Below are 25,547 nucleotides of genomic sequence, written 5' to 3' on the forward strand. Positions count from 1 at the left end.
TTTCAGGCTTGTTGTGGGAATAAAATGAGATAATGTTTGTAAAGTGTTTCATAAACTTTAAGACATTGTATAAATGTTGGCTATTTATTATTACTACTATAAAATAAAAGAGTACTTCAGGAGATCAGTGCCAATACTCCCTTTATAGTGTAGGTTGTCATCCCCTCATGTCTCCTCATCCTGGGGGATTCTAATCCCTGTCTTCTCAAAAAGCGGGGGCAGCCTTCCTCTAGATCAGAGGCTCCCAAACTTAATTGGCCTACTGCCCCCTTTTCAAAAAAAAAATTACTCAGTGCTGCCCACTGGAAATCTTCTTTAAGCCTTTTAAGTTTCTTTTTTAAAAATTTGTGTCATTTCAAAAAATATAAAATATTTTTAAGTGACTCATCTTAAATTTAATAATTGGTGTGGTTTTTTCCTACATTGAAATTTTGGTGACTCAATATTGCATTATCATCTTAACAGGTGAGAGAATATTGAGATTCAGGGAATTGAACAACCAAAGTCACACAGGCAACACTAAGCTAAAGAATTGTTAGTTGCTACAACTTTTTTTTTTTTTTAAATCGTGGTCTTCAATCCAGTTAAGGCGGATGATTGAAAAAGACACGTGACAGCGTCCTACCTTTTGCAGTCTTCAGACCAAGCATTTCCCCAATTCCAGAAGAACCTGAACTATGCCAGGGACTGTCTTGAACTAGATTTTCCATACCCGATAGTATGCCAATATAAAAAAGTCATCACATGCACACATTCCTGCCAATGCATGTTGGACTTTCCAACAATGCACGACATTCTCACCTGCCAACACTTGCTTGTTAAGACCTGTCAGTGGACTTGACCACTGATCAGTTAGAACGTGCATTTTGAGTGTTTATTTGGAAAATAATGTAATCATTATGACTTTAACTCTGTCACACAACAGGTGAAACATGTACAAATCATTTTTCAAAACTTTCTTCTCTTCTTTCCTTATGCTTACACCATCCCCTTATTTTTATTCAGTGACCCCCTAGGCTACTACCACCTCCACCTAACCTACCCCACCCCACCCCTGCCCCAATTGTATGGCCCACTTTGGGAACCTATGCATCTAAATCTTCCTTTCATTATATTTCATGATTACTAGTTTATCAGTGATCACCCTGAGACCAACCTGTCTTCTTTTCTAACCCAACATCTTCTGGCTCATATCCTTCATGGGTAGGCCATAATGGAGCTAGGCTGTGACCTACTTATGCCTACCACACATCTCTCTGTTGCCCTCTGGGTCACCTGCAATTTGAAATCTTTAGGCCCTGTGTTGCTCTAACATTTGTAACCTTACTGGAGGAGCATTTGTGTTCAGTTGAGATGACTCATGTGAAAATGGGATATAGTATGAAAAACCAACTTCTATTCAATCAGCAACTCACGTTCTAGCATGAGTCCAAGACTATCATAAAATGACATCATCCAGTATATTACATCTGCTAGGAAGAAAGAAAACAGAGATCACATGGTAGGGTTGGCCATATATCTTGTTTCTTCTATGGAAAAGTGACCAGAGTAACTACATAGAAAGTCAATCTCTGAAAATGTTCCACTCTTAGATATTTGCCACCCAAGAGAAAGGTTTCTGGCTTGTGGGGCACTCTGGCACCAGAAACATGCCTCACAAATAGTTACAGATTTTCTGCCCTGTAAGGAAGTTAATCAGTAAGCCACATAACCTCTGGCCTCTGTTACTCCTTACCAAGTCTCAAAGGAAGTCCCAGTTTTCAGTTGCTGTAGACAGGCTAAAGAATGGTAATGCAGTTTCAGGGTCTGGAAACTCTAGTTCAAGACAGTCCCCGGGATAGTCCAGGTTCTTCTGGAATTGGGGAAATGCTTGGTCTGAAGACTGCAAAAGGTAGGACGCTGTCACGTGTCTTTTTCAATCATCTGCCTTAACTGGACTGAAGGCCATGATTTAAAAAAACAAAAAGTTGTAGCAACTAACAGTTCTTTAGCTTAGTGTTACCTGTGTGACTCTGGCTGTTCAGTTCCCTGAATCTCAGTATTCTTTCACCTTTTAAGACGATGATTTGGACCAAGCGATCTCTAGGGTCCTTTGTGTTGTTGTTAATACTGAGTGATTTTGGTATGTCTGACTCTTTGTGACCCCATTTAGGGTTTTCTTGGCAAAGATACAGGAGTGGTTTGCCATTGCTAGCTCTAAATCTTATGAATTGTGGGTGAAAAAGAGTTCAATACAGACACATCTGAGGCTGGCTGGCACAGTCCTTGCTTAAAAATTATTTTTTTTAATTAAAAAACATTAATTTCCCCCCCTTTCCATACCCTACCCCTACCCCACTGAAAAACACTAAAAGAAGAAAAAGAAAACCCTCATCACAAATATGTCATAGGAATTTAGACAGACAAGGAACTTCTCAACATTTTGCTAAAATGAATTTAGCTTTAACACACACACACACACACACACACACACATTTTTAACTGAATTTTATTTTATTTTTAGGTTTGCTTTCTCTCTCTCCCATCTACTCCCACTGAAAAAGCAGGAAAAATAAAACCCCTGTTACAAATATGTATAGTAAAGCAAAACAAATTCCAACATTGGCCACGTCCAAAAAAAAATGTCAATTTGCATTCTCTGTCAGGGGGTGGGTAGCATGTTTCATTCCAAATCCTCTGGAAAAGTGGATAGTCATTCCAACACATGTATTTTATTGCCTGAAGCCTGAAACATTGAATAATGTATTCTAGCTGCCCCCACCGAGTTCAAAAGTAAACACTATTGAGTTCTGTCATCCATGTATGGGTGCCTAGCCCATTATCAGTCAATTACACATTTATTAAACTGTGCCAGTCACTCCACTTGAAAATGGGGAAACAAGGGCAAAAGTGAACAATACCTGCCCTCCAGGAGCTTACCATCTAGCTTGCAATTCTAGAGCAAGGCTCTCAGTCAGGTCTGTGGTAGTTTAAATATATTAGGGTCAGGAGTGTTCTATAGGCTCCCCCGAGTAAGGACACAGACTACATCTGTAGTTGTAGGATAGGAACTAGATTACTTTTCATTTGGAGATGAAATTTGAGGAGCAATCATTTTTCCTTGGCAAAGAAAATTCTGAGGAAGTTTTACACCAAAGATTTTGTGGCATATCTTGATATCAACTTGATATCAACAGAGAATAACAGTATTATAGAGGATTGGAAACTCATGAGAGGGGGTGCTAAGCAAGACCAGAAAATCTCACAAAAATAGGAAGGCCAAGAGTCTAATCAAGAAAGATACTCGGACATTGGACTTGGGGTTTCTGGAATGTTTAATGATTTTAGCTATTTCTATTAAAAAGTCAAACTTTATGATGAAATAGGCTTCTCTCATCTCTGTAGAGAGGAGGTCCAGAATGTTGCCTAATCTGCAGACATGATCGATTAACTGGTTTTCATTATTATAAGGGAAGGTTTGGGGTGAGGAGAATGAGCTTCATGTAAAACCAAAAGGCCTAAATAAAACAGAAATGATATTGTTAAAATTGCATTTTAATTATTAAGTTGTGATTTAGGATTTTGAAAGGAAGAAAATTTTAAGGAATAAAACCACTAACTCCAGATCCAGATAGAATCAGTAGTCATCTTGGATTTGTTTATTAAACACAAAAGTATCATTTATATTACTTTGTATTCAATACATTTTAACATCTTTCCTGAGGCACCTACTTTGTGGAATGCTTTATACTTAGAGCTGGAAATTAAAAAAACAAGCAAACAAACCGGGACCTATGATTGGCATAGCCATCTCCCAATGAGGAAAGTCTCTCTATCAAGGCAGACCAGCAGAAGGTCCCCAACTTAGAATCATAGACGGCTAGCTGAGCTGGCAACTCACAGACAAAGGTGAGACCCCCCCCCCCCCCAAGATGCTTCCATTCTCTAACACGCACAGATAATAGTAAACAAAGCAGGGAATGAGAAGAGACAGGGCGAATCAGGCAACAGGCTCTAGAAATATTGGAAGAGGGAGGGAAGGCTTTCAGCTGGGGTAGAGAGAGGAGAGACAGAGAATAAGGCTACCCAGAGGTGATCTCATTGGAGTCAAACCTTGATGGAAGATAAAGACTTTGAAAGGCAGAGATAGAGAGGGAGTGAGTACCTTCCAGGAATGGGGGGATGGGGCGATACAGTGGAGAAAAGACAGGATATGTGTCCAGAGACCTTGGGCTAAATCTTGGCTCTACTTTGTGACTTGAATAAGACTCTTCTCCTTGGGTTTCAGTTTCTTCAAGTATAAAATAAGGATGGTGGATTAGAGGGGCTCTGTGGTCCCTTCCAGTGCTTGATCTGTGATCCTATGGTCCTATGTAGTATGTGTGTGTGTGTCTCTGTGTGTTTGTGTTGAAAAATTTCTAAAATTCCTCCTAGCTCTGAATCCAGTGTGATTTAGTATGAAAGTAGTGGTAGGATTTGATGGCTCAGACTTAGGGAAGAGCTAGGATGACTGTTAGGCAAGGGAGTAGGAGTGAGTGAAGGACATGACAAGAGGCTAGAAAGGACGGTGTCAGAGCTAAGCAAGGGAGGCCCATAAATGCCATGGGAGATCCAGTTCCATGTTCTCCACTAATCATCTAATAAACCGTGAGGAGATCCTGAAACTAGGCAATTCCAGAAGACAGCATTCTCCAAAGTCCCATAGGACTGTCCAGGGGAAAGCCTCCATTGGCTTCTGCTGTCTGAGAGGGAGTCAAATTCCCCTACTCATCAATAATTCTCCAGAGGGCTTCCATCGGCAGGTTCCCCAAGGTACCACTTTAATCCATGGAGTGGAAAACCAAACAGATTAATATGAATGAACTGTTTTAGTGATCAATTACTTGACTTATTATTATGTTAAAAGTGTTTGACAAGGATCTGTTGGGAGTCTAACACCCTGTTCTGTAGGGGAGAAGATTCATAAAGTTCTTATTATACCTCATATTTTGACTTCCCTAACTATTGCTCAACCTCAGAACAACTGTGTGAGGTAAGAAGAGGAGGCATTAATTTTCTTTTTTCCTTCCCTTCCTCCTTTCCTCCCTCCTTGCTTCCTTCCTTTTTTCTTTATCTCCCTCTTTTCTTTCTTTTTTCCTTTTCTCTTTTTTCTTTCTTTCTCTCATGCCTTCTCTTTCTCTCTCTTTCCTCTTTTGCTCTTCCTTTATTTCTCTCTTTTTCCCTCTTTCTTTCATTCCCTCAAAATGTGGTCACTTTTGGATCCAGTGATGGTTCTTCTTAGAGCTCACCTCCCTCTTCTTCCTCTTACTAACCTGTGCCTCCACCATGATGCCATGCTCAAAGCCATCTTGCAAAGACTTGCTTTCTATAAAAATGAAACCACACAGCAATGCTACATTTCATGACAGGTGGCTGTTGCTATGCTTAAAAGCTCAGTTTAGACCAAATCAAAGGCAGTCAGATGGCACAGCGGATAGAAGCTTGGATGTGAAATCAGGAAAACCTGAGTCTGAATCCTGCTCCCTGACATTTAATACCTATGTGACTTCAGACAAGTCATTTCACCTTTGTCAGCTTCCATTTTTTTTTTCATTTGTAAAATGGTGGTGATGACATCTACCTCATAGGATTGTTCCCGGGATCAAATGAGTTAATGTTTGGAAAGTGCTTTGCAAACCTTAAAGCACTATATATGTTAGCTTTATTATTGTTATTGTTACTGCCGTAGTTGCTATTTTCTGCTCCACTCCCCTCGTCAATTGTTGGTACTTCCTCTCCCTGAAATGATTTTGCATTTGTGTATACTTTGTTAAATTAAGCATAATATATATACATATGTAATTTGTATGTAAAATATACTTTGTACATTTTGTATTTACTTATCTGTACAGAGGACTGTGTAGTGAGTAGAGAGTTGGTCTTGGCTCCAGGAAGACCTGGGTTCTTGACTGTGTGACTCCACAAATGACTTCATCTCTCGGTGATCTAGGCAGCTCTCTAAGACTGGATACTGCAGGTGCCAACCTGCATTGCTACAGGGTTTTTATTCACTTAGAATTTCCCTTTACCAATGCAATTGCAGTACCAAGACCTATCCCCATCCTACCCAGGTACTAAGGTCAGAGACAAAATTTGAATCCAGCTCCCCAGTTTCTGGAATCAGTGCTCTTACCATGGTATCTTGCTGCCACATCTGGGAATCAGAAGAAAGAGTTGACAAGAATATGGTCTGAAGGCAAGAAGACCATCATGGCATCATGGAAGACACACTACATTAGGACCAGTTGGCAAGATGGAAATGAGAGCTTTTCTCAACGGACTTGATAGGCTGAGTTCTTTGTAGTGTGGTACATAGAATGCTGGGACTGGAGTCTAGCTCACAAAGGCCTGCATCCCTCCCCTGACACTTTTTGCTGGTCACTAGGCAATCATTTTGTGTTGAGCTTCAGTTTTCTCATCTGTGAAATGGGCATGATCATCTCATGTACCAGAAACCAGAGACTTCTTTTTTTTTTTTTCCAGTGAGGCAGTTGGGGTTAAGTGCCTTACCCAGAGTCACACAGCTAGGAAGTATTATGTGTCTGAGACCACAGACCTCATTATTTTTTGGGGGGGGCAGTTGGGGTTAAGTGACTTGTCCAGGGTCACACAGCTAGTAAGTGTCAAGTATTTGGTCTGAGGCCAGATTTGAACTCAAGTCCTCCTGACCTCAGGGCCGGTGCTCTATCCACTGTGCCACCTAACTGCCCCAAACCAGAGATTTCTTATCAAAACGCTGTTGGAAAGGGGTAAGCAAGCCAGCCTAGACCTCAGATTCCACTGAACCCATTGAGCTCAACTCAAGGCAAGACCTGACCTTTTGGGTCCCCTGAGCTGGCTGCTTTCCTTCAGTTCTCATCTCTGCTCCCCACCTTCTTCTGCTGCTACTTTTACTGCCCCCATACCTTGACATTCATTTCCAGTTCTTGCTTCCTTTTTCTTTTCTCATTCCACACGTTACTAGACCACCAAGATGGGCTTCCTTGCAAAGCTAAAACACACTCAGTCATAAAATATCAGGAGAAGGAGATCAGAACCTCAACTAAAGACATTTACTCAGCTCCAGAGGAATTTCTTAAGCTTGTTAAGCTCTTCTGCCTAGATGCCTTTCCTCTGGTCCAGCTGGGGCCTTCCAAATGCCCCAGAGACCTGAGTGTCTATCCCTGTTCTAATTCTCCAGACGAGAATGATTGTTGTCGAGTCATTTCAGTCATGTCTGACTCTCCATCACCCCATTTGGGGTTTTCCTGGCAAAGATATTGGAGTGGCTTGCCATTTCCTCCTCCAGTTCATTTTACAGATAAGGAAACAGAGGCAAACAGGGTAAGGTGACTTGCCCACGGTCACACAGCTAGTAAGTGTCCAAGGCTGCATTTGAACTCAGGAAGATGAGTCTTCCAGACTTCAGGCCAAGCCCTCTATCCACAGAAAGAGCCAAACAGTACCTTCTATTAATGCAGATAAGCCCTTACTTGGAAACTTGTCTTAGAGAGTTGCCTAGTGGTGCTGATTGAGTAAGCAGCTTTCCTAGGTGTGTGACTGCCACAGGCAAGATTCACACCCTGGCCTTCCCAGCTCTGAGGCCAACTCTGTTCACTACTCAATGTTTCCTCTTGTTTAAGAGTAAGGATTATTACAATGATTGGGGGTCAAAGGAATATTTTAAATAAAATCAGAAGTTGATTATGATAAAAGCAGGGCAGCGGATAAAAGAGTGATAAAAGAGGGAGGTGGAAATCAGGAAGATAATGTCTTCCTTTCCCTTCTTGTGTAATCACAGGACTGAAGATTTAAAGCTGAGTCCTTAGAGATCTCTCAGTTTGTTGTTTTAACAGATAAGAAAACTGAGGCACTAAGAGGTTAAATAATTTGCCCAGAGTCATACAGCCATTACATATAGGAGGCTGAGCTTCCTGATTCTGAGATTCATGTTGTATTCACTAAACCATGATGCTGTCTAGAATTATTATTGACATTATTTTATTTTTGTAAGCAATCAGAGTTAAGTAAGTTGTGTAGGGTCACACAGCTAATAAGTGTCTGAGAATGAACTTGAACTCAGGTCCTCCTGACTCCAGGGCTAGTGCTCTATCTATCCACTGTGCCACCTAGCTACCCACATAGGCATTATTTTAACCTTCACCATCTTCTGGGCTTATTGGTTGATACTGTGGCAAAGAAATACAATTATAGGGAGAAATCAGTTAAAAAGCATTTAATTTTGCTCCTTTCTTCTAATTACTCCTTCCCACCCCCTACTGGAAAAAAAAAAGAAAAGAAAAACAAAACCCTTGTACCAAGTATCAAGCAGAACAAATTCTTGCATCGGGATGATGCCCTTTGAAAGGTACATGTTGAGTTTACTATATACTGTAAAAGAAAAGAAAGCTGAACATAATAGACATTTGAAGTTTCATGTATAATCTTCTGTTCTACTGGGTTGAAGCCCTTTCTCCTCCTTTTTTTTGGGGGGGGGTGTTTGTTAAGTTTAGGATAAAGAACATTAGAATAAAAACAAAAGGGACCCGTGATAATGTCTAAGGCACTATTCCATCTCAAAGTGTGCCCTTTGAAACTTCAATTAATTTCCATTCTTTTCCATTGAATTCCTATTTATGAAATCTGAAAGAACACTGTGCTGGGCTACATAGGATACAAAGATGAAATTGAAAAATGGTCCCTGCCCTCAAGTATCTTTCCTGGGGTGAATAGCACATTTAAACAGATAAGTTACTACTAATAATAATTATAGCTAGCATTTGTATAGCATTTTATGATTTGCAAAGCACTTTATACATATTTTCTCATTTTTATCCTCACAATAACCCTGGGAGATAAGTGATATTATTTCCCCCATTTTACAGAAGAAGAAACTGAGGCAAACAGAGGTGACATGACTTGTCTAGGTTCATGTAACTAGTAGGTGTCTGAAGTTGGATTTGAACTCAGGTTTTCCTACTCCAGGTCCAGTGCTCTATCCACTTCCTCACCACAATTTAAAGAAGGTGGGAGCAACAACAGCTAAAGGGATCACTAAAGGCTTCCTCTAAGAAATAGTCCCTGAATTGGGACTGGATCAGGAAGCTAAGAGTTTTGAGAAGTAGTGGTGAGTGAGGAAAGGGGCCAGCCTGTGCTGAGTACAAAGGCAGGAGAGGCAGTACCCAGTCCTGGGAATGGCACACAATCTACTCTGGCCAGAACATAGAGTTTATGAAGAGTCACAGCACGAAACAAAGCTGGAAAGATGGACCAGAGGACTTTAAACAAGTTGAGGAGATTCTATATTATCCTAGAGGCCATGGGGAGCCATTGAAAATTGTTGAGCAGGGGCAGCTAGGGGGTACGACAGATAGAGCACCAGCCCTGAAAGCAAGGGGACCTGAATTCGGATCTGACCTCAGACACTCAATAGCTTTGTGACTCTGGGCAAGTCACTTGACCCCAATTGTCTAAAAAAAAATCCTTGAGCAAAGGAATGACAGTGACAGAGAGCATGCCTGTGCTATAACGGACATAATTTACCCCTCTCACCCCTAAAAAGTTAAGGTTATATTTATCATAATTTTATTGGGCAAAAATGTATTTTAATGACATTTTAAGAAGTATCTCCTCTTATACAAGGCCTTTCTTGATTACCTCCACCACTAGTGCCTTCCCTCTGTTTTGGGGCAGTCTATAGTGAGGTCCGTCCACTTCAGTTTTAGTATTGGAATGAAATGAGACACTGGTCGTCCAACTAACATTCAGGACTAATTAACTAACAAGTCACCAGGTCTGACTTAGAAACCTTTCTAGCTTGGGCCTAACCTTTGACAACTCTGGCTCCCTTGCCTGCCCTGGTTAGGCAGACCCTGAAGAGGCCAAATAACCTGGGGGGCAGAACAAACGTGATTCATTGCCTAAGCCTCCCAGGCAACTGTTGGCTGCATAGCCTCTGAGATGCTTTTTTTCAGGTGGCTCACAAGGAGCTCTTTATCCTGATGGAAACATAGGTCCAGTAAAATGCAGTTAAATAAACAAAGAAGTAAATAAATGACAGTGTTTTAAAATTTATGAGATATTTTACCTCTCTCTGAGTTTTAAACAACCCTGTGAGGCAGACACTACCTACCTTATGTGCATATGTATGCATGTATATTCATATACATACAGTTACATACATATTGTTACATATGTAATTACAAATATAATTATATGTTATTACATTGTATGTATTTACATTTATATGATGTCCCAAAAATCTTAGTGACATTTTAAACTTTAATAGCTTAAAACTGTAAAACCCTTTTGGACCACTGTGTGTGTGTGTGTGTGTGTGTGTTTGTGTGAGAGAGAGAGAGAGAGAGAGAGCTTCTGTATGTGCATGTGCATGCATAAGTACAGTATATATATATATATACACACATGTATACATATATATACATACCATATACATACACATATATTCCAATATATACTATATATACATATATACTATACTATAATACTATACTGTACTATACTATACTATACTATACTATACTATACTATACAATATCCTAGGAGTTTTAGTGCCATCTTAAACTTTAATAGCTTAAAAAACAGTAAGACCCTTTTAGAACACCGTGTGTGTGTGTGTGTGTGTGTGTGTGTGTGTGTGTGTGTATCTCTATCTCCCTCCTTCACCCCTCTGTTCCTACTTCCTTGTCTTTCTCTTGTGGATGTAGTATGTCACCTAATATATGAAACCTTTTCTGATACCACCCATAGCTAACACCTTCTTCACTTTACAACATGGTGAAACAGAATGAGAACTAGAAATGCAGTACAAAAACCTGAGTTCAAATCCTAGGCCTGCTACTTTGTACCTCTATCCCCAGTGCTTAGCACCCTGCCTGGCATGTTTCTTGTTCTGTTATTCAGTTATTTCTGACTCTCTGTGACCCCGTGGACTTGTCCATGGGGTTTTCTCGGCAAAGACACTGGATTGGTTTGCCACATCCTTCTCCAGCATGTCCTCATTTTACAGATGAGGAACTGAGGCCCAGAAAGTTGAAATGACTGCCCAGTTACACAGCTTATAAATATCAGAACAACTCTTATACACTTCCTCTTATACCTCAGAGAAAACTTAAAATTGTTTTATCTGGTTTTTCTAAATTCCCTCTGTAAAATGGGGCTAATAATAGTACCTACCTCTCAGGGTTGTTGTTAAAATTCAATGAGATAATCTATATGTAAAGTTCTTGGCAAACCTGAAATTGCTACATAAATGCTCATTGTTGTTGCTGTAATTATTGTTAACAATAATTAATATACTATTAATATAATACATTAATATAACATTACTATAATATTAGTAATTATATAATTAATTATTGTTATCATCATCATCATTATTCCTGACTTTATTTCCTCAACTGCTTGGTAGAATTCAAAACAATTTTCCAAAGTGGTGTGAAATGTTTCTTCAAATGAAAATGTTTTAATAACCAGATGATTTAAAATAGTTTTAATCCTGGTCTTCAATAAATAAAGACTTCATTTGCAATGTAAATTGTGATTACTCTTACATTTATTGCTGTTGTCTCATTTAGGTGTGCTTCCAGAACAATCAGGGCACCTGGGGCCTGATGCCGATGTATCACCTTATACACAGTATGGAAACCTCCAATTTTCCCAAGTTCAGCCGCAGATTTCCTCCTCACCCTATTATCCCAACCTGGGCTTCTACCCCCAGCAGCCCGAGGAATGGTACTCTCCTGGAATGTATGAACTCCGGCGAGTACCCTCAGAGACTGTCTATACGAGGGAGTCCGAGATTGTGGACATCCCGATAACCAAGAAGCCCCGGATGGTGTCGTCTGCCGGGAGAATGAAAGGAGAGGAGCTGTGTGTTGTTTGTGGAGACAAAGCTTCCGGGTACCATTATAATGCGCTGACTTGCGAAGGATGCAAAGGTAAGGATATTTTGGTCGACAATTTCTCCCCATTGAGATTTCATATCGTTAGTTTTGTTAGAACACTTTCAGCCTGGTTTTCTGCCCTCTCCCTATCTCCTTCCTTCTCCATCATACAACCCCTATGAGTGATGAGAGAGTGATGGAAGACATTTCTAGGATGCTTTAGATTATATATAATGATTTTTTTTCCTACTGAAGGTTAATCAATGCAGGACAAAGAAAGCATCTATATCAGTTGGGTGGTTAGTTGATACATACACCCCAGGTTCTAGCACAGAAGCCTAACATACTGAGTAGGTTCTTAATAAATACTTGTTAATTAAGTGATTGATTTACATGTACATCCCTAGAGCCTAGCACGGTGCCTGGGACTTTGTTGTCGCTCAGCCATTTCCAACATATCTGACTCTCCGTGACCCCATTTGGGGTTTTCTTGGCAAAGATATTGGAATGGTTTGCCACTTCCTTCTCCAGGTTATTTTACAGATAAGGAAACTGAGGCAAATAGGGTTAAGTGCCTTGCCACAGCTGGTAAGTGTCTGAGTGCAATTTTAAACTCAGGCCTTCCACATTCTGTCCACTGAAGCGTTACCTAGCTACCACCCAGCACAGAGTAAGGCTCTAACAAACTGGCAGAGGGGGAAGTTAAGTTCTGGTGAATGGAAGATCGTGTAGGGCGGAGGAAAAGTGTTGAATTTAGAGTCAGGAGACTAAAATTCTAGCTTTGCCACTTTCTACTTTCATGAGCCTGTGCAATTGTCTTCACCTTTCTGAACCTCATTTTCTTCCTCTGTAAAATGACAAAATTGGCCCAGAAACAGAGCCTAATTGTTAGGTCCTTAAATAATATGGATTTCTGGTTCTCCTACATCTGAAATTGATTTGATTCCATGAATCCTTACACATAGGCCCATCAAATACTTATCTAAAGTTCACACTTAAAAATAAAAGTTTGATTGGTTGCTTTCTGTTTTTATGTTACAATTATTTGTGGAAAGCATATATTTACCCTTCCCCACTACCCCGTTATGGAATTGAACTCTACCTTGTCACAGAGAAAAACATTTGAGCAAGAATCCCCACTACAATGAGACGTCTGACAAGGTATACAATATTGTGCCTAAGTCCAAGGCTGGGGAACCTGCAGCCTCCAGACCGCATGTGACCCTCTAGGTCCTCAAGTGCAGCCCTTTGAATCCAAACTTCACAGAACAAGGGCTGCATTTGAGGACCTAGAGGGCCACATGTGGCCTTGAGGCCCCAGGTCCCCCACCCCTGGAAGCAGTCCTCCTGTCTGCTGAAAGGAGGGTGCTCTGTTTATTTATTCTTTGGAACCATTTTTGACTTTTCATTGACGCAGAGCCCAAGTTCACTTGCTTTAGGGAACTCATTTACACTGCTGTCAATTTCATTCTTCTGGTTCTCCTTATGTAACTATGCTTCAGTTCACACAAATCCTCCCAAGTTTCTCTTAATTCCTCATATTTATTGTTTATTACAGTTCATTGTCCCGTTACATTTATTTACCATAATTAGGTCAACCATTCCCTAGTCGATGGGCACACACTTGTTTCTAGTTCTTTGCCACAACAAAATAAATGACTAAATTCCATGCTGTTGCTGCTTTAAGCCATGGAGGAAATGAAAAGTCTTTAATGAAGTGACTCCCCCTCCTCTGGATTGAATTTTGGAAATTTTCTTTTCTTACTGACCTCTGTATGTGCTTTTTTTCATATTAGAAGCATATTAATTCTCCATCTCCACCCCTATTAACAGTTTCTCTGAGGATTTGTAGCAATGGCAATTGAAGGATTTTATAGATTTATTTTTAAAGTAATAACTGCAAAATCCAGGCATAAAACTGAGCAATAATGACTGCCTACATCTGTTTATTTGACATCCCATGAAATCAATAATTCCATCTTCCTTTCCTCTACCCCCAGTTGTTATCTGTGCAGGGAATGGAAACCTGCTGATGACCAATTGAATATGGATTCAGGTTGCAGATGTCAACCCAAAAGTCATCTCTAGAAATGGCTGACATTTTTGTAAGGATCTGAATTTCAGAATAGGTCAGTGTCAGTCATATCCCTTTGGACACCAAAGCCGTCCACAATCATCCCTAGGGCAGATTGTAGCATTTTTAAAAGGCATTTTTTTTTTAGGAACAAATGGATAATCATACTGACTCTCTGGTCTTTATGGTCACATTTATCATTTAAAACAATGGGCATTGACTGTCATGGCTTAGAGATTAAAAAAAAAAAGAGATCCCCTCAAAAAGAACATTTCCTTATACAAAGTAAAACACCTAAAGAAGATTGCTTATAAAATTGCAAATCTCTTTTCTACACCTCTTGCTTGAAATATATATGTGATATTTATACCATCTGTATGTATGCATCTATCTATCTATAAACAATTCAACCTGTTACTTTCAAAACTGTCCTGGTTGTCTGTCCTTCCTTCTGAATTATTCTCTGAGTATATATACATATATATGTATATGTACTTATGTATGTATATCAATGGTAATTTTTCTTTTTTCTTGGCAATACTATTGTTTCTTCCTCCCACAGGCTCCTAATACCCTCTCCTAATAAAAAACAAAAGAAAAAAAATTTAACAAGGAAAGCATAGTCAAGCAAACCCATATAGTGGCTAAGTCCAAAAATATCCATTTCGTTCATCACCTCTCTTTAGGGATGCAGGCAACATTCTTTGCCATACATCCTCTGCTGAAGCGGTTGATCATTGCTTGATCAAGTTTGGGGGTCTTTGGAAGTTTTCCTTCACACTGCCATTGTCATTGATGGATATCAATTCGGGAGGGTCTCTCCACACTGTCTACTGCAATAATGGTTTTTCACTTCCAAAGTTAGGTCAGTAATCAGATGGCCGTGCTATGTTAATCACTGTGTAATAATAGTAAACAATAACAATATCACAGCTAACCTTTATATGGAAGGCAGTGTGATAAAGTAGTTTGAGTGTATCTTAGACAGCTTTAGGAACCTCAAAAAACTAGGGTTCAAGTCCCTGACACACAATGGCTGTGGGACCCTGGGCAAGTCACTTAAATCAATATGGGTATTTCTCCAACAAGAGAAAGTGCTGACCTGCATTCATAAAAGGAGTTTTTTTCTACTAGGATCTGACAATTTTATTTTGAAAAGCCAAGGATAAACTAAGAAATTCAGTTATATTGTGACTGTGGAACTCAGGCATGTTTAGGAACCATGGTGATCTTGTTAGTGAATTATGTTGCTGCAAAGTAGTGGTGCAGTGGATAGAGGGCTGGGTGTGGAGTCAGGAAGACCTGAGTTCAAATCTGGCCTCAGATACTTACTGACTATACAAATCTGAACAAGTCACTTAACCCTGTTTGCCTCAATTACCTCATCCGTAAAATGGGCTGGAGAAGGAAATGGAAAACCATTCTAGTATCTTTGCCAAGAAAATCCTAAAAAGGGGTTACAAAGAGTTAGACATGACTGGAATAACTAAACAACAATATATTATTAGTATCAAGTATTTTGGATCTGAATCGTGAATGTTGGGGCTATAGAATTAAACAGAGACATAGTAAATAGGCAGCTAGCCTTGAAACCTGGAAGCCCTGAGTTCAAATTCTGTCTTTGACATACATAGGCTATGAGACCCTGGTCAAGTCCCTTAGCCTGTCAGTGCACAGAAGGTAGCAACCTGCATGTGTAGAGGTAGTTCCCTCACCCAGGAGTTCCTTGAACCAGGGAAATCACAGGTCCAGTCCCTATATAATTAAATACATCCTGTTTTACCTACCAGGCCTCAAATGTTAAGCACATGAGAATCAGTTTGGTGTAGCAGATTAAAAGCTATCCTTGGAATGAGGAAGACTTTTGTTCATATCCCATCTCTGATGGACACTGGGCATGTGACCCTGGGCAAAGATGTTTTGCTAAATATCAAGGAGCAGAGAAAACCATTGAGATCAGTGCAACAGAATTATACAAGCCTAACAGTTTCCGATGGATACTTTGATGACCATGCCAGAGAACTAGCCCACTAAACAGGTTTACTGGTCTACTAAAACTAACAAATTAATAAAGCTTATCAATAAGAAAATGGTTCCCTTGGGAAGGAAGGAGGCATTATGGCACATTGTAAAGAGCCCTGATTCTGAAATCAGAAAAACTGAGTTCAGGTCTTGGCTTGGTCACTTATGAACTGTGTGACCTTGGACAAGTCACTGAACTTCTCTGGGCCTCAGTTTCCTCATCTGTCAAATGAGCTGGAGAAGGAAATGACAAACCACTCCAGTATCTTTGCCAAGAAAACCCCGTCTGGGGTCCTGAAGAGTCTTACACGACTGAAATGACTTAACGACAAAATGATTGGTGTTTGAGGTCCTTCCCAGCTCTCAAGCTATGACCATCCTGGGCCGCATTTTCCTCACCTTGTGAGTAGGGTTCGTTTCATTCTTTGTACTTGTTTTCTGCACTCCCTAGCACATAGTAGGTACTTAAGAAATAGAAGTTGATTAATCTGTGAAATAAGGGGGTTGAATCAGATGGTTTCTAAGGTTTCTTCCAGTTTGTCAAATTAATCAGCAAGTTTTTAATGAGCCACTGGTCGTGTACTCAGCTCTGTGAAGGTTAGGGGCTTGGAACAAACGAGGAGGTGGGTCCTGCCTTCAGGGAATTTATATGTGATACAAGGGCACTTTCATGGTCTCTCTGAAGAACTTTGGAATCAATTATGCGACAGGGGAGTAAGATTTCCAGATCAATTTACATACACAGGTCTCACAACAACCCTAGGAACGAGGTATTATTATTATTATTGATCTCATTTTATTGATGAGGAAACTGAGTCAGACAGAGATTAAATTACTTACCTAGGACCACATAGCTAGTAGATGTCTAAGGCAGGATTTGAATTCAGTTCTGCCTGCTCCAAGTCCAGTGCTCTAGTCACCATGCCACCTAGCTGTTTGTAGTAATAATAATAGCATTTACATGGTGCTTTGAGGTTTTTAAAACTTTTTATATCTGTTACCTCATTTGATTCTCATGAGAGCTTTGGGAGATAAGTTTTATTATTATCCATTTTACAGATGAGGATCCTGAGATTGAAGGAGATTAAGTGGGGACAGCAATGTGGCTCAGTGGATACAGCACCAGCCCTGGAGTCAGGAGGACCTGAGTTCAAATCCTGCCTCAGACCAAACATTTGACCTGTACTAGCTGTGTGACCCTGGGCAAGTCACTTAACCCCAGCTGCCTTAAAATAAAAAGAGAGATTAAGTGACTAGCTTAGACTCACTCAGTTAAGAGGTATCTGAAGTAGGATTTGAACTCTGGTCTTTCTGATTCCAAGTATAGCACTCTGCTCACTGAGCCACTTAGTTGCTTCAATATAATAATAGTTTACATTTATGTAGTGCTAAGTGGCAGCTAGGTGGCACAGTGGATAGAGCATAGGACCTGGAGTCAGGAAGACCTAAGTTCAAATCCCTTTCTTTTTCTCCTTTCACTTTTTTGTGTAGGTTGCTTCCCCTCCTCCCCTATCAAATGTAAGCTCTTTGAGGGCAGGGACCATTTTGACTTTGTTTCTGTGTCCCCAGTGCCTGAAACATAGTAAGCTCTTCCTAAATGCTTCTTTTTGTTCATTTTTATATCCCCCACTATGCTTAACATATATTTGGCACCAAGATGCTCACTGAATGACTGACCAGCTTAGAGGATCAATAATTTTTTAACATTGTTGAGAGTAAAACATTGGACATTTGAAACTCATTTTGTTGGCAATCGTAGACTCTAAGAGTTGGCAGAGGCCTTAGAGATTATCTGCTCTGCTTCCTCCTTATACTGGAATTCCCCATCCAGCACCTGACAGACAGTTTTCTGATGCAATAAGCAGTTGTCTGGGGGCTGATGCGCAAATCAGCACGAGCTTTGTCTTCCTCCCCACTGTACTTTCTGCTGCTAAAGTGAAGGCAGCATTTAATACCATCCCGTATTGTTTGCACAGGTTTCTTCCGGAGGAGCATAACTAAAAATGCTGTATACAAGTGTAAGAATGGCGGGAACTGCGAAATGGACATGTACATGAGGAGGAAATGCCAGGAGTGTCGGCTAAGAAAATGCAAGCAGATGGGGATGTTGGCTGAATGTATGTATACAGGTATTTACCTTACGGAATCAGTTACACTGCCCATTGCCTTATGAAGCCACCCCTCCTCCTTATTTTCCAATTCAATTCAATACACATGAAGTATCTACTATACTTAATACTTAATAGCACTACTGTCTGGTACCAGAGATATGAAGAAGGGAGGAAAAAAAGCTATTCTTGCCTTCAGGACTTTATATTATTCATATTCTCGTTTGCAGGCAAATAAGCAGCTCCTTAGTACTATAGTAGGTAATTTAGAAAGCGCATTTGTTATTTTCATATAACTAGAATCTAGTTATTATTAGATGAAAACATCTCTCGGGTGTGCCCCCTCCTCTTCTCTAATAGAGCTCCCACCCTGCTGAAGGCCCACATCACCTCATACCTGGGCTATTAACTATTAGCCTGTAGGTGAGCGAGAGGGGGATGTGCCTGTCGCTGCTATGACACATGCAGTCGTAGGGAGTCTTCTGAAAGTACTGAGAGGTTACAACTTGCCCAGGATCACACAGCTAGTAATCCTCAGAGGTAGTATCCAAACCCAGGTCCAAACTCTTGACTCCCATTTGTCTACCAAGCCACCTCTGCTAAGTGTCCATGCACTCACTGGGCACCATCTGGCACGTCAGTCATTTGTCAACTAATTTAAGCTCCTAAAGTTAAAAGAAGCTGGTAGAGAGATGGGGATAAGATGAAGACCCTCCTTCTACCGATGCAGGTTGGCCCCCCGCAAGTTAGAGTCTAGGAAGCCGCCTAGACCACTGAGATGTTACGTGACCTTCCCCGGGATCACACAGCCAAAATGTGTCAGCGGTGGGCCTTGAACTCAGGTCTTCCTACCACCATGGCCAGCCCTCTATCCACTGCACCACAATTGGAAAGAATTCCTGCACAATGAAAAGAATTCTGGCTATAGAATCAAAGAATCCTATGAGTTCAAATTCTAGCTTGACGACTTTCTGGTTACGTGACCTTCAACAATCATTTAATCACTCTGTGCCTCAGTTTCCTTTTATGTAAAAAGAGCTGGTTGGACTTGACAGCCTCTAACATCCTTTCCAGCTCTAATTCTATGCTCTGTGATCGCCATTAAGAAAATGGTAGATTTCAATAAGCTGATGCTATAAAAGATTTCTGGCTTATTGCTTAATTAACATATGAATAATATCCTAGAAAATATTTGTATGATTGCTTTAATATATAGCTTTGATTGCTTTAATAATAGCTAATATACTGTATATATCATGTAAATAAATTTTTTTTTACATATTCTCACCTCTGTTAGAATGGGTCTTTTGCCTTTTTTTTTTGTCACTAGTCCTTAGCCCAGTGCCTGATGCATAATAAGTACTTAATAAATGTTTGTTGATTGACTAATATAATAATAACAACAGTTAATACTTAAATAGTGCTTACCATGTGCCATGCACTGTGCTGTGCTTTACAGGCATTACCTCATTTGAACCTCATATTTATATCGTGCTGTAAGGTTTACAATTTAGATGCATTATCTTATTTGCCTATAATTCACAGAAGATAAATCATTTGCTCAGGGTCATGCAGTGAGTAAATGTCAGAGGTAGAATAAGAACCGTGGTCTTATTGACTTGCAAGTCCAGCCTTCTATGTCTTATACCTACCTCACTTTCTTCAGAGCCCACAGTGAATTGTATGGAGTTTTAAACGGATTCCTTTTAAGGGGAACCCTACCTGTTGAAGTATAACATTGCACCAATTGGCAGTGGTTCACACAGGAAATTAATCCTCGCTGAGTTTTTAATATAATTTTATCCATCAATCTGATAGAGACGCTATATTAACTGCCAGCTTTGTGGGGGCACAGTAATCTCCATTCCCATTGGGAATGCATACTTGTCTATAATTAATTTTCCAGTCTGTAAATTTTAGAAAGCATCCAGATTCAGTGATTGGCTGTATTCTTGCTGAAAATGTAAATAGATAAACAAATGTCATCCAAGTGATAATAACAGTCACCAGGAATACTAGACTTAGGAAGGTGACCCCCCCCCCCCCGAGCTTACTGTGCGTAGGATACAATGGTGGAAAGCCACAGTGACATGTCAGCGAGGAAACAACTGGGTCCTAGAAAGAAAAGAGGTCAGTGTAAATGATCCCAACTGCAGCCCCATGAAACTTTTAAAGCTGATGATCATTTTCTCATCTTGGCATCTGGAAAACAGAAGATCCACCAGAAGTGCTGATATTCGAATCTGGTCTTGCAATGGAAACAGGAGCTGCATGGTTAGGGATCTCAGGTAGCGCATCTCTTAAACATGAGTGAGTTTGAACCCTGGCACAGAGACACTAGGCATCCCACCAAATGTGTTTTGAGATGCAAAGGAGGAATGGCCCTGTTGTTTATTAATCTAGATTCTCCTTGATGGGCAAAGAAAAGCTTCCAGACAAGAAATTCACCAGACATCCATTTAACTTCTTTTGTTGTGAGACTAATAGAGAATTTTACCATGAAGTAAAAATGGGGAGGACAGTCTTAGACATTTTTATGGCTAGGTCACTTTTTTAATATAAGCCTATGACATACCCAAACGGTTAAATCCCTAGAAAGGAATTTTAAACCTTCACTTAGGAGCTATTTTCACTTTTAATTGTAATCTCAATAACATTTTCTGTCTGGTGATCTAAAAAAACCTCTTTTATTTTATGTATTTATTTGGCAGCTGTATGGTACAATGGATAGAAAACTGGAGCTGGAAACAGGAAGACCTGAGTTCTATTCCATCCTCACTTACTAGCTATGTGGTCCTGAGAAAGTTACTTAACATTTCCCTGTCTCCATTTCCATCATAAAATGGAGATAATAACAGCACCTTTTCCTAAGGCTGTTGTGAGGATCAAATAAGACAATATTTGCAAACCTTTAAGCATTATAAAAATGCTAGTTATTATTATTATTTTGTCACCTTTTGTTATGATTATAATATCATTATTTGTTTGTTTTCTATATCTGACAATTAATAGAATTTTTCTCTCTTCCCTCTTGGAGTAGTGGTGGGGAGCTGGCATCAGAGTCAGGAAGAGCTGAGGGTGAAATCCTGAGGATGGAGGGAAGAAACAAGTATTTATGAAGTGCTTATTATATAGCAGGTGCTGTGCTGAGAGCTTTACAAATAGAATCTCATTTGATTCTAACAACAACCCGGGAAAGTAGGAGCTATTATCATCACCATTTTGACGGCTGAGAAAACTGAAGCATACAAAGATGAAGTAACGTGCCCAAAGTCACACAACTAGTATGTTATCTGAGGTCAGATTTGAACTCGGGACTTCCTGATTCCAGGCATCAGCTGGCTTCCACTGTCAGATGCAGGCTGTGTGACACTGAGCAAGGCGCTTAATCTGTCAGTGTCCCCAAACAGCTCTCTAGGGGACAAATGGCAGAGCAGGTGTCTGTCATCATTGACAGAGAGAGAGAGAGACAGACAGACAGACAGAGAAAGACAGAGACAGAGACAGAGAGAGAAAAAAGAGAGAAAGAAGGAAGGAGGGAGGGAGAGAAAGGGAGACGGAGAGAAAGGGAGAGAGAGAGAAGGAGGGAGGGATTGAGAGAGACACACACAGAGATAGAGACAGAGAAAGAAAAAAGAAAGAAGGAAGGAGGGAGAAAAGGAAGGAAGGAGAGAGAGAAAGTGGGAGAGAGACACACACAGAGACAGACAGACAGAGGTAGAGACAGAGACAGACCGAGACAAAGACAGAGAGGGAGAGAAGGAGGGAAAAAGAGAAAGAGAGAAGTCAATATCATTTTATTCAATATTTTATTCATCTATGATAAATAAGAACCTTAGACAACTAAAATAAGCTTCAGACAAATTGTGGTCTGTGTCAGTGGATAGAATTTCTACACTGGGAGTTCCATCTTGCATGAAATCACAGGTTCTTAACATTGATTAATGCTCAATATGAATTTGATCAGACTTTATACTAAATAGGAATATAAAATAACAAAAAATGATCTGATCTGAAATTTTTGGGTGTTAAAAATGCTGTACTTACAATTGACTTTATGAATTTCCTTTTACCAATACCCCACAGAACCTCTTGAGCTATAAATCACTGTTTTTACATCTACCCTTTTCTTTATGCTCATTTAAGTGCTTAAGTCTTCAGGAGTTTTTTTTATTATGTTTTTGATATTTGGTCTAACAATGGTTGCTAATGCTTTTTTATTTTTAGAGATTTCTATTCTTCTTCCCTTTCTCTCATCTGGTCTTCAAGGGAAGTCCATTCACATTATCAATGCATATTATTCTGTAATACGTTCTTTATTGAATTGGGTAGAAGAAAAGAAACAAACCACGGCATCTCTGAATGCCAGGCATTCTTGAGGAGTTATGATTTGAGACCCCGAATCTGGCAGCTTCAAGCTAGAAATACTTGGGAGTTCCTGTTAAGAAGACAGCAGGCAATCCGGAGAACTGGATTAACTTCCAAACCAAAGAAATTGACTCTCGGAGTGGGTTTTGCTAAGCAACTGGCCACAGGGGATCCTAACCTGGGGCCTGTGACCTCCTTTCTAAGAGTATTTTGCTAACTATATTTCAGTGCAATCATTTGCCTTTGTAATCCTATGTATTTTATTTTGTATATTTAATAACATAATTCTGAGGAGTCCATAGGCTTCACCAAACTACCAAAGGGGCCTAGGACACACAAAAGACAAAGAACTCCTGAAACTGGGGAATTAGAGGTGTCCACATATATACTTCGTTAAGGCAGTAACAAGGCAGCAGGACCTATAGATGCACAATTTATGAGTGATGTATGCTTTTCATACCTATGCAACCAATACAGTTGAAAGAACATTAGCTCTGGAGCCACTGAACATGAGTTCAAATCCTGACTCTGATGTTACCTGTATAACCATGGGCAGGTCATTTAATCTCTCTGGGCCTCAGTTTCCTCATCTGTAAAATGAAAGGATTTGGATTAGATTAGGAGTCTTAAACTTTTTTTTTGTCTTGACCCACTTTGGCAGCCTGGTGAAGCTTATGGATCCCTTCTTAGAATATTTTTAATTGTATAACATAAAATACATAGGATCACATAGGAATACTAGACTTTAGTGAAATTAACATGTGATTATTTTTTCCTAGCCAAGTTTACAACTCTCCTCAGATCTATTTACAAACTCCATGGGCATCCAAGGACCCCTGGTCAAGGACACCTGGATTCAGCAGACTTTATGTCTTAAGCCATGATAATTCCAAAATCTCAGAGGAGACTTCTACCTGCCCACATCTGAGCGATGCCATTAAGTCCATCTCTCCGTCCTCCTCTCCCCTGCTGCCACTTTCCCAGTGTGCTTTGGGATAAGTGTGCCTCCAATCTAGTATTCAAGAGCCCTAGTTTGGCTCCTGGGTTTGTCTTGAAGCTCTGTGACTATGTCTAATCACTTGATCCCTGTCCTCAGTGGGTCTCTGTTTCTTCATCTGTTAAAATCAGGAAATCGTATTAACTTCATGAGACTACTGAGGAAGATCAGGTTATATAGATAAAAAAGTATTAGAGTCCTTTAGAGAAAGGACTAATTAATGTTAGCGGAAGCAGCTGAGTGATGCATTGGATAGTACTGAATTCAAATCCTGCTTCAGACACATGGCAGGATAGTAATGGACAGGTCTCTTAATCCGCTCTCTGCCTCAGTTTTCTCCTCTGTAAAATAAAGATAATAACAGCATCTACCTTCCAGGATTGTTGTAAGGATCGAATGAGATTTTATGCGCACACACACACACACACACACACACACACATATTTATAAAGTACTTTGCAAACCCTACAGAGCCATAAAAATGCTAGCTATCATCATTATGGAAAATTATGTTTTATTTAAGTTTATGTGTTTTAAATTTTGGTCAGAAGACACCTGGTTGGTGAGCTAATCCAACCCATTCATTTTCTAGATGAGGAAACTGATGTCAGAGAGAGTAATTGATTTTCGTAAGGTCACACAGGTTAGTAAATAGCAGAGTAGAGATCGTTAGGAAATAGGGTGGGTTGGCACCCAAGCTTAATTTCACATGGGGAAATGTCAAATAAACTCGAAGGGTGATTTGGGGAGCTAAATTGGCTCATTAAAGCATTTATAACTGCATGGAACTGAATTATTAAGGATTATCGACCATTTCGAGTTTTGCTCTCTTTGATATATTTTCTGGTACCCAAGAATCAGAATTCCTTCTTCGAGGACGTTTACGATGTCTGTGTCCATTTACAACGTCAAAGACTTCCTTGACATTTCTGTTCACGGCCTGCCCTCCCCATACTGACATAGTAGCACAGCATATGTGTTGCAAGCCATTCAGAGTACAAAAATGATTTACTAACGGTGGGAGGAGAGTTTGAAATGCAACCTAGTAGCAACTAAGTCATTGTAGGTGTGGTATCATCAGTTAATCAATCAATATACATTTATTAAGCACCTGCTATGTGGCAGGCATTATGCCAAGCACTGGGGATACAAAAAAAGGCAAAAGACAGTCCCTGACCTCAAGGAGTTTACAATCTAAGGGTGAGACACCTAACTAACATATAGCTACAAAGCAAGCTATATACAGGATGAATAGGGGTTAATTAGCAGAGGGAAGGCACTGGAATTAACAGGGATTGGGGAAGGCTTCCTGTAGAAGATGGGATTTTAGTTGGGACTCAAAAGAAGCCAAGAAGGTCTGTAGTGAGAATGGAGGAGGGAGAGTTAACAGGCATGGAGGACAGCCAGAGAAAATGCCCAGAGCTGAGAGATGGAGTGTTTGTAGGATGGTCAGGAGGCCAGAGTCACTGGATCAAAGAGTATGTGTCCAGAGCAAGGTGTTGCATGACTGGGAAGGAAGGAGGGGGCTAGATCATGAAGGCCTCTCAAACAGGCATTTGCTCCTGGAGGTGATAGGGAGCCATGGGAGTTTATTGAGTGAGGGTGTGTGTGTGTGGTGTGTGTGTGTGTGTGTGTGAGAGAGAGAGAGAGAGAGAGAGAGAGAGAGAGAGAGAGAGAGAGAGAGAGAGAAAGAGAAAGAGAGAGAGAGAGAATCCAACTTGCATTTTAGGAAAATCACTTAGTAGCTGAATGGATGATGGATTGGAGTGGGGAGGCCCCCCCAGAGCTTGCTTTCCTGGAGTTTTTGGTTACTGAGAAACTTTGGTCCTTCCTATTTGAGCCCAGGGTTGTCATGGGTACCAGGCTCTTTGGAGTCAACCACCCCTGACTTGGAGGCTTTCCTAGATTTTGTCCATGAAATTTCCCTGAATTAGACTCCCTTTATTCTTGGCACTCTGCCCAGGACAAAGGGCCAAGACAAGTTCCTTCCCCACCATGTACTCAATCCATCCTGATGATTTTTGAAATCCATTTCTCTAACAGCCTCCAGTTATTCCCCAGTGTGACTTTCCCCT

General features: G+C 40.3%; 1 protein-coding gene across 4 annotated transcripts in view; it reads left to right on the plus strand.

The window, feature by feature from the left end:
• NR1H4 (nuclear receptor subfamily 1 group H member 4) overlaps positions 1–25,547 on the plus strand; it is a 79,443-nt gene that overhangs the window by 28,233 nt on the left and 25,663 nt on the right. Inside the window, exons 1-3 of one of the 4 annotated variants that reach the window (XM_020982316.2) lie at positions 1,738–1,891; positions 11,595–11,957; positions 17,976–18,128. In XM_020982316.2, coding sequence (XP_020837975.1) covers positions 1,786–1,891; positions 11,595–11,957; positions 17,976–18,128 — 622 coding nt within the window. In that variant the 5' untranslated portion in view covers positions 1,738–1,785. Of the gene's footprint in view, positions 1–1,737; positions 1,892–11,594; positions 11,958–17,975; positions 18,129–25,547 lie in introns of those variants that run through there. The other 3 variants (XM_020982317.2, XM_020982314.2, XM_020982315.2) reach the window with 3 other exon arrangements.

This window comes from Phascolarctos cinereus, unplaced genomic scaffold (assembly GCF_003287225.1).
Source record: "Phascolarctos cinereus isolate Bilbo 61053 unplaced genomic scaffold, phaCin_HiC Scaffold_1;HRSCAF=81, whole genome shotgun sequence".
NCBI lineage: Eukaryota > Metazoa > Chordata > Mammalia > Diprotodontia > Phascolarctidae > Phascolarctos > Phascolarctos cinereus.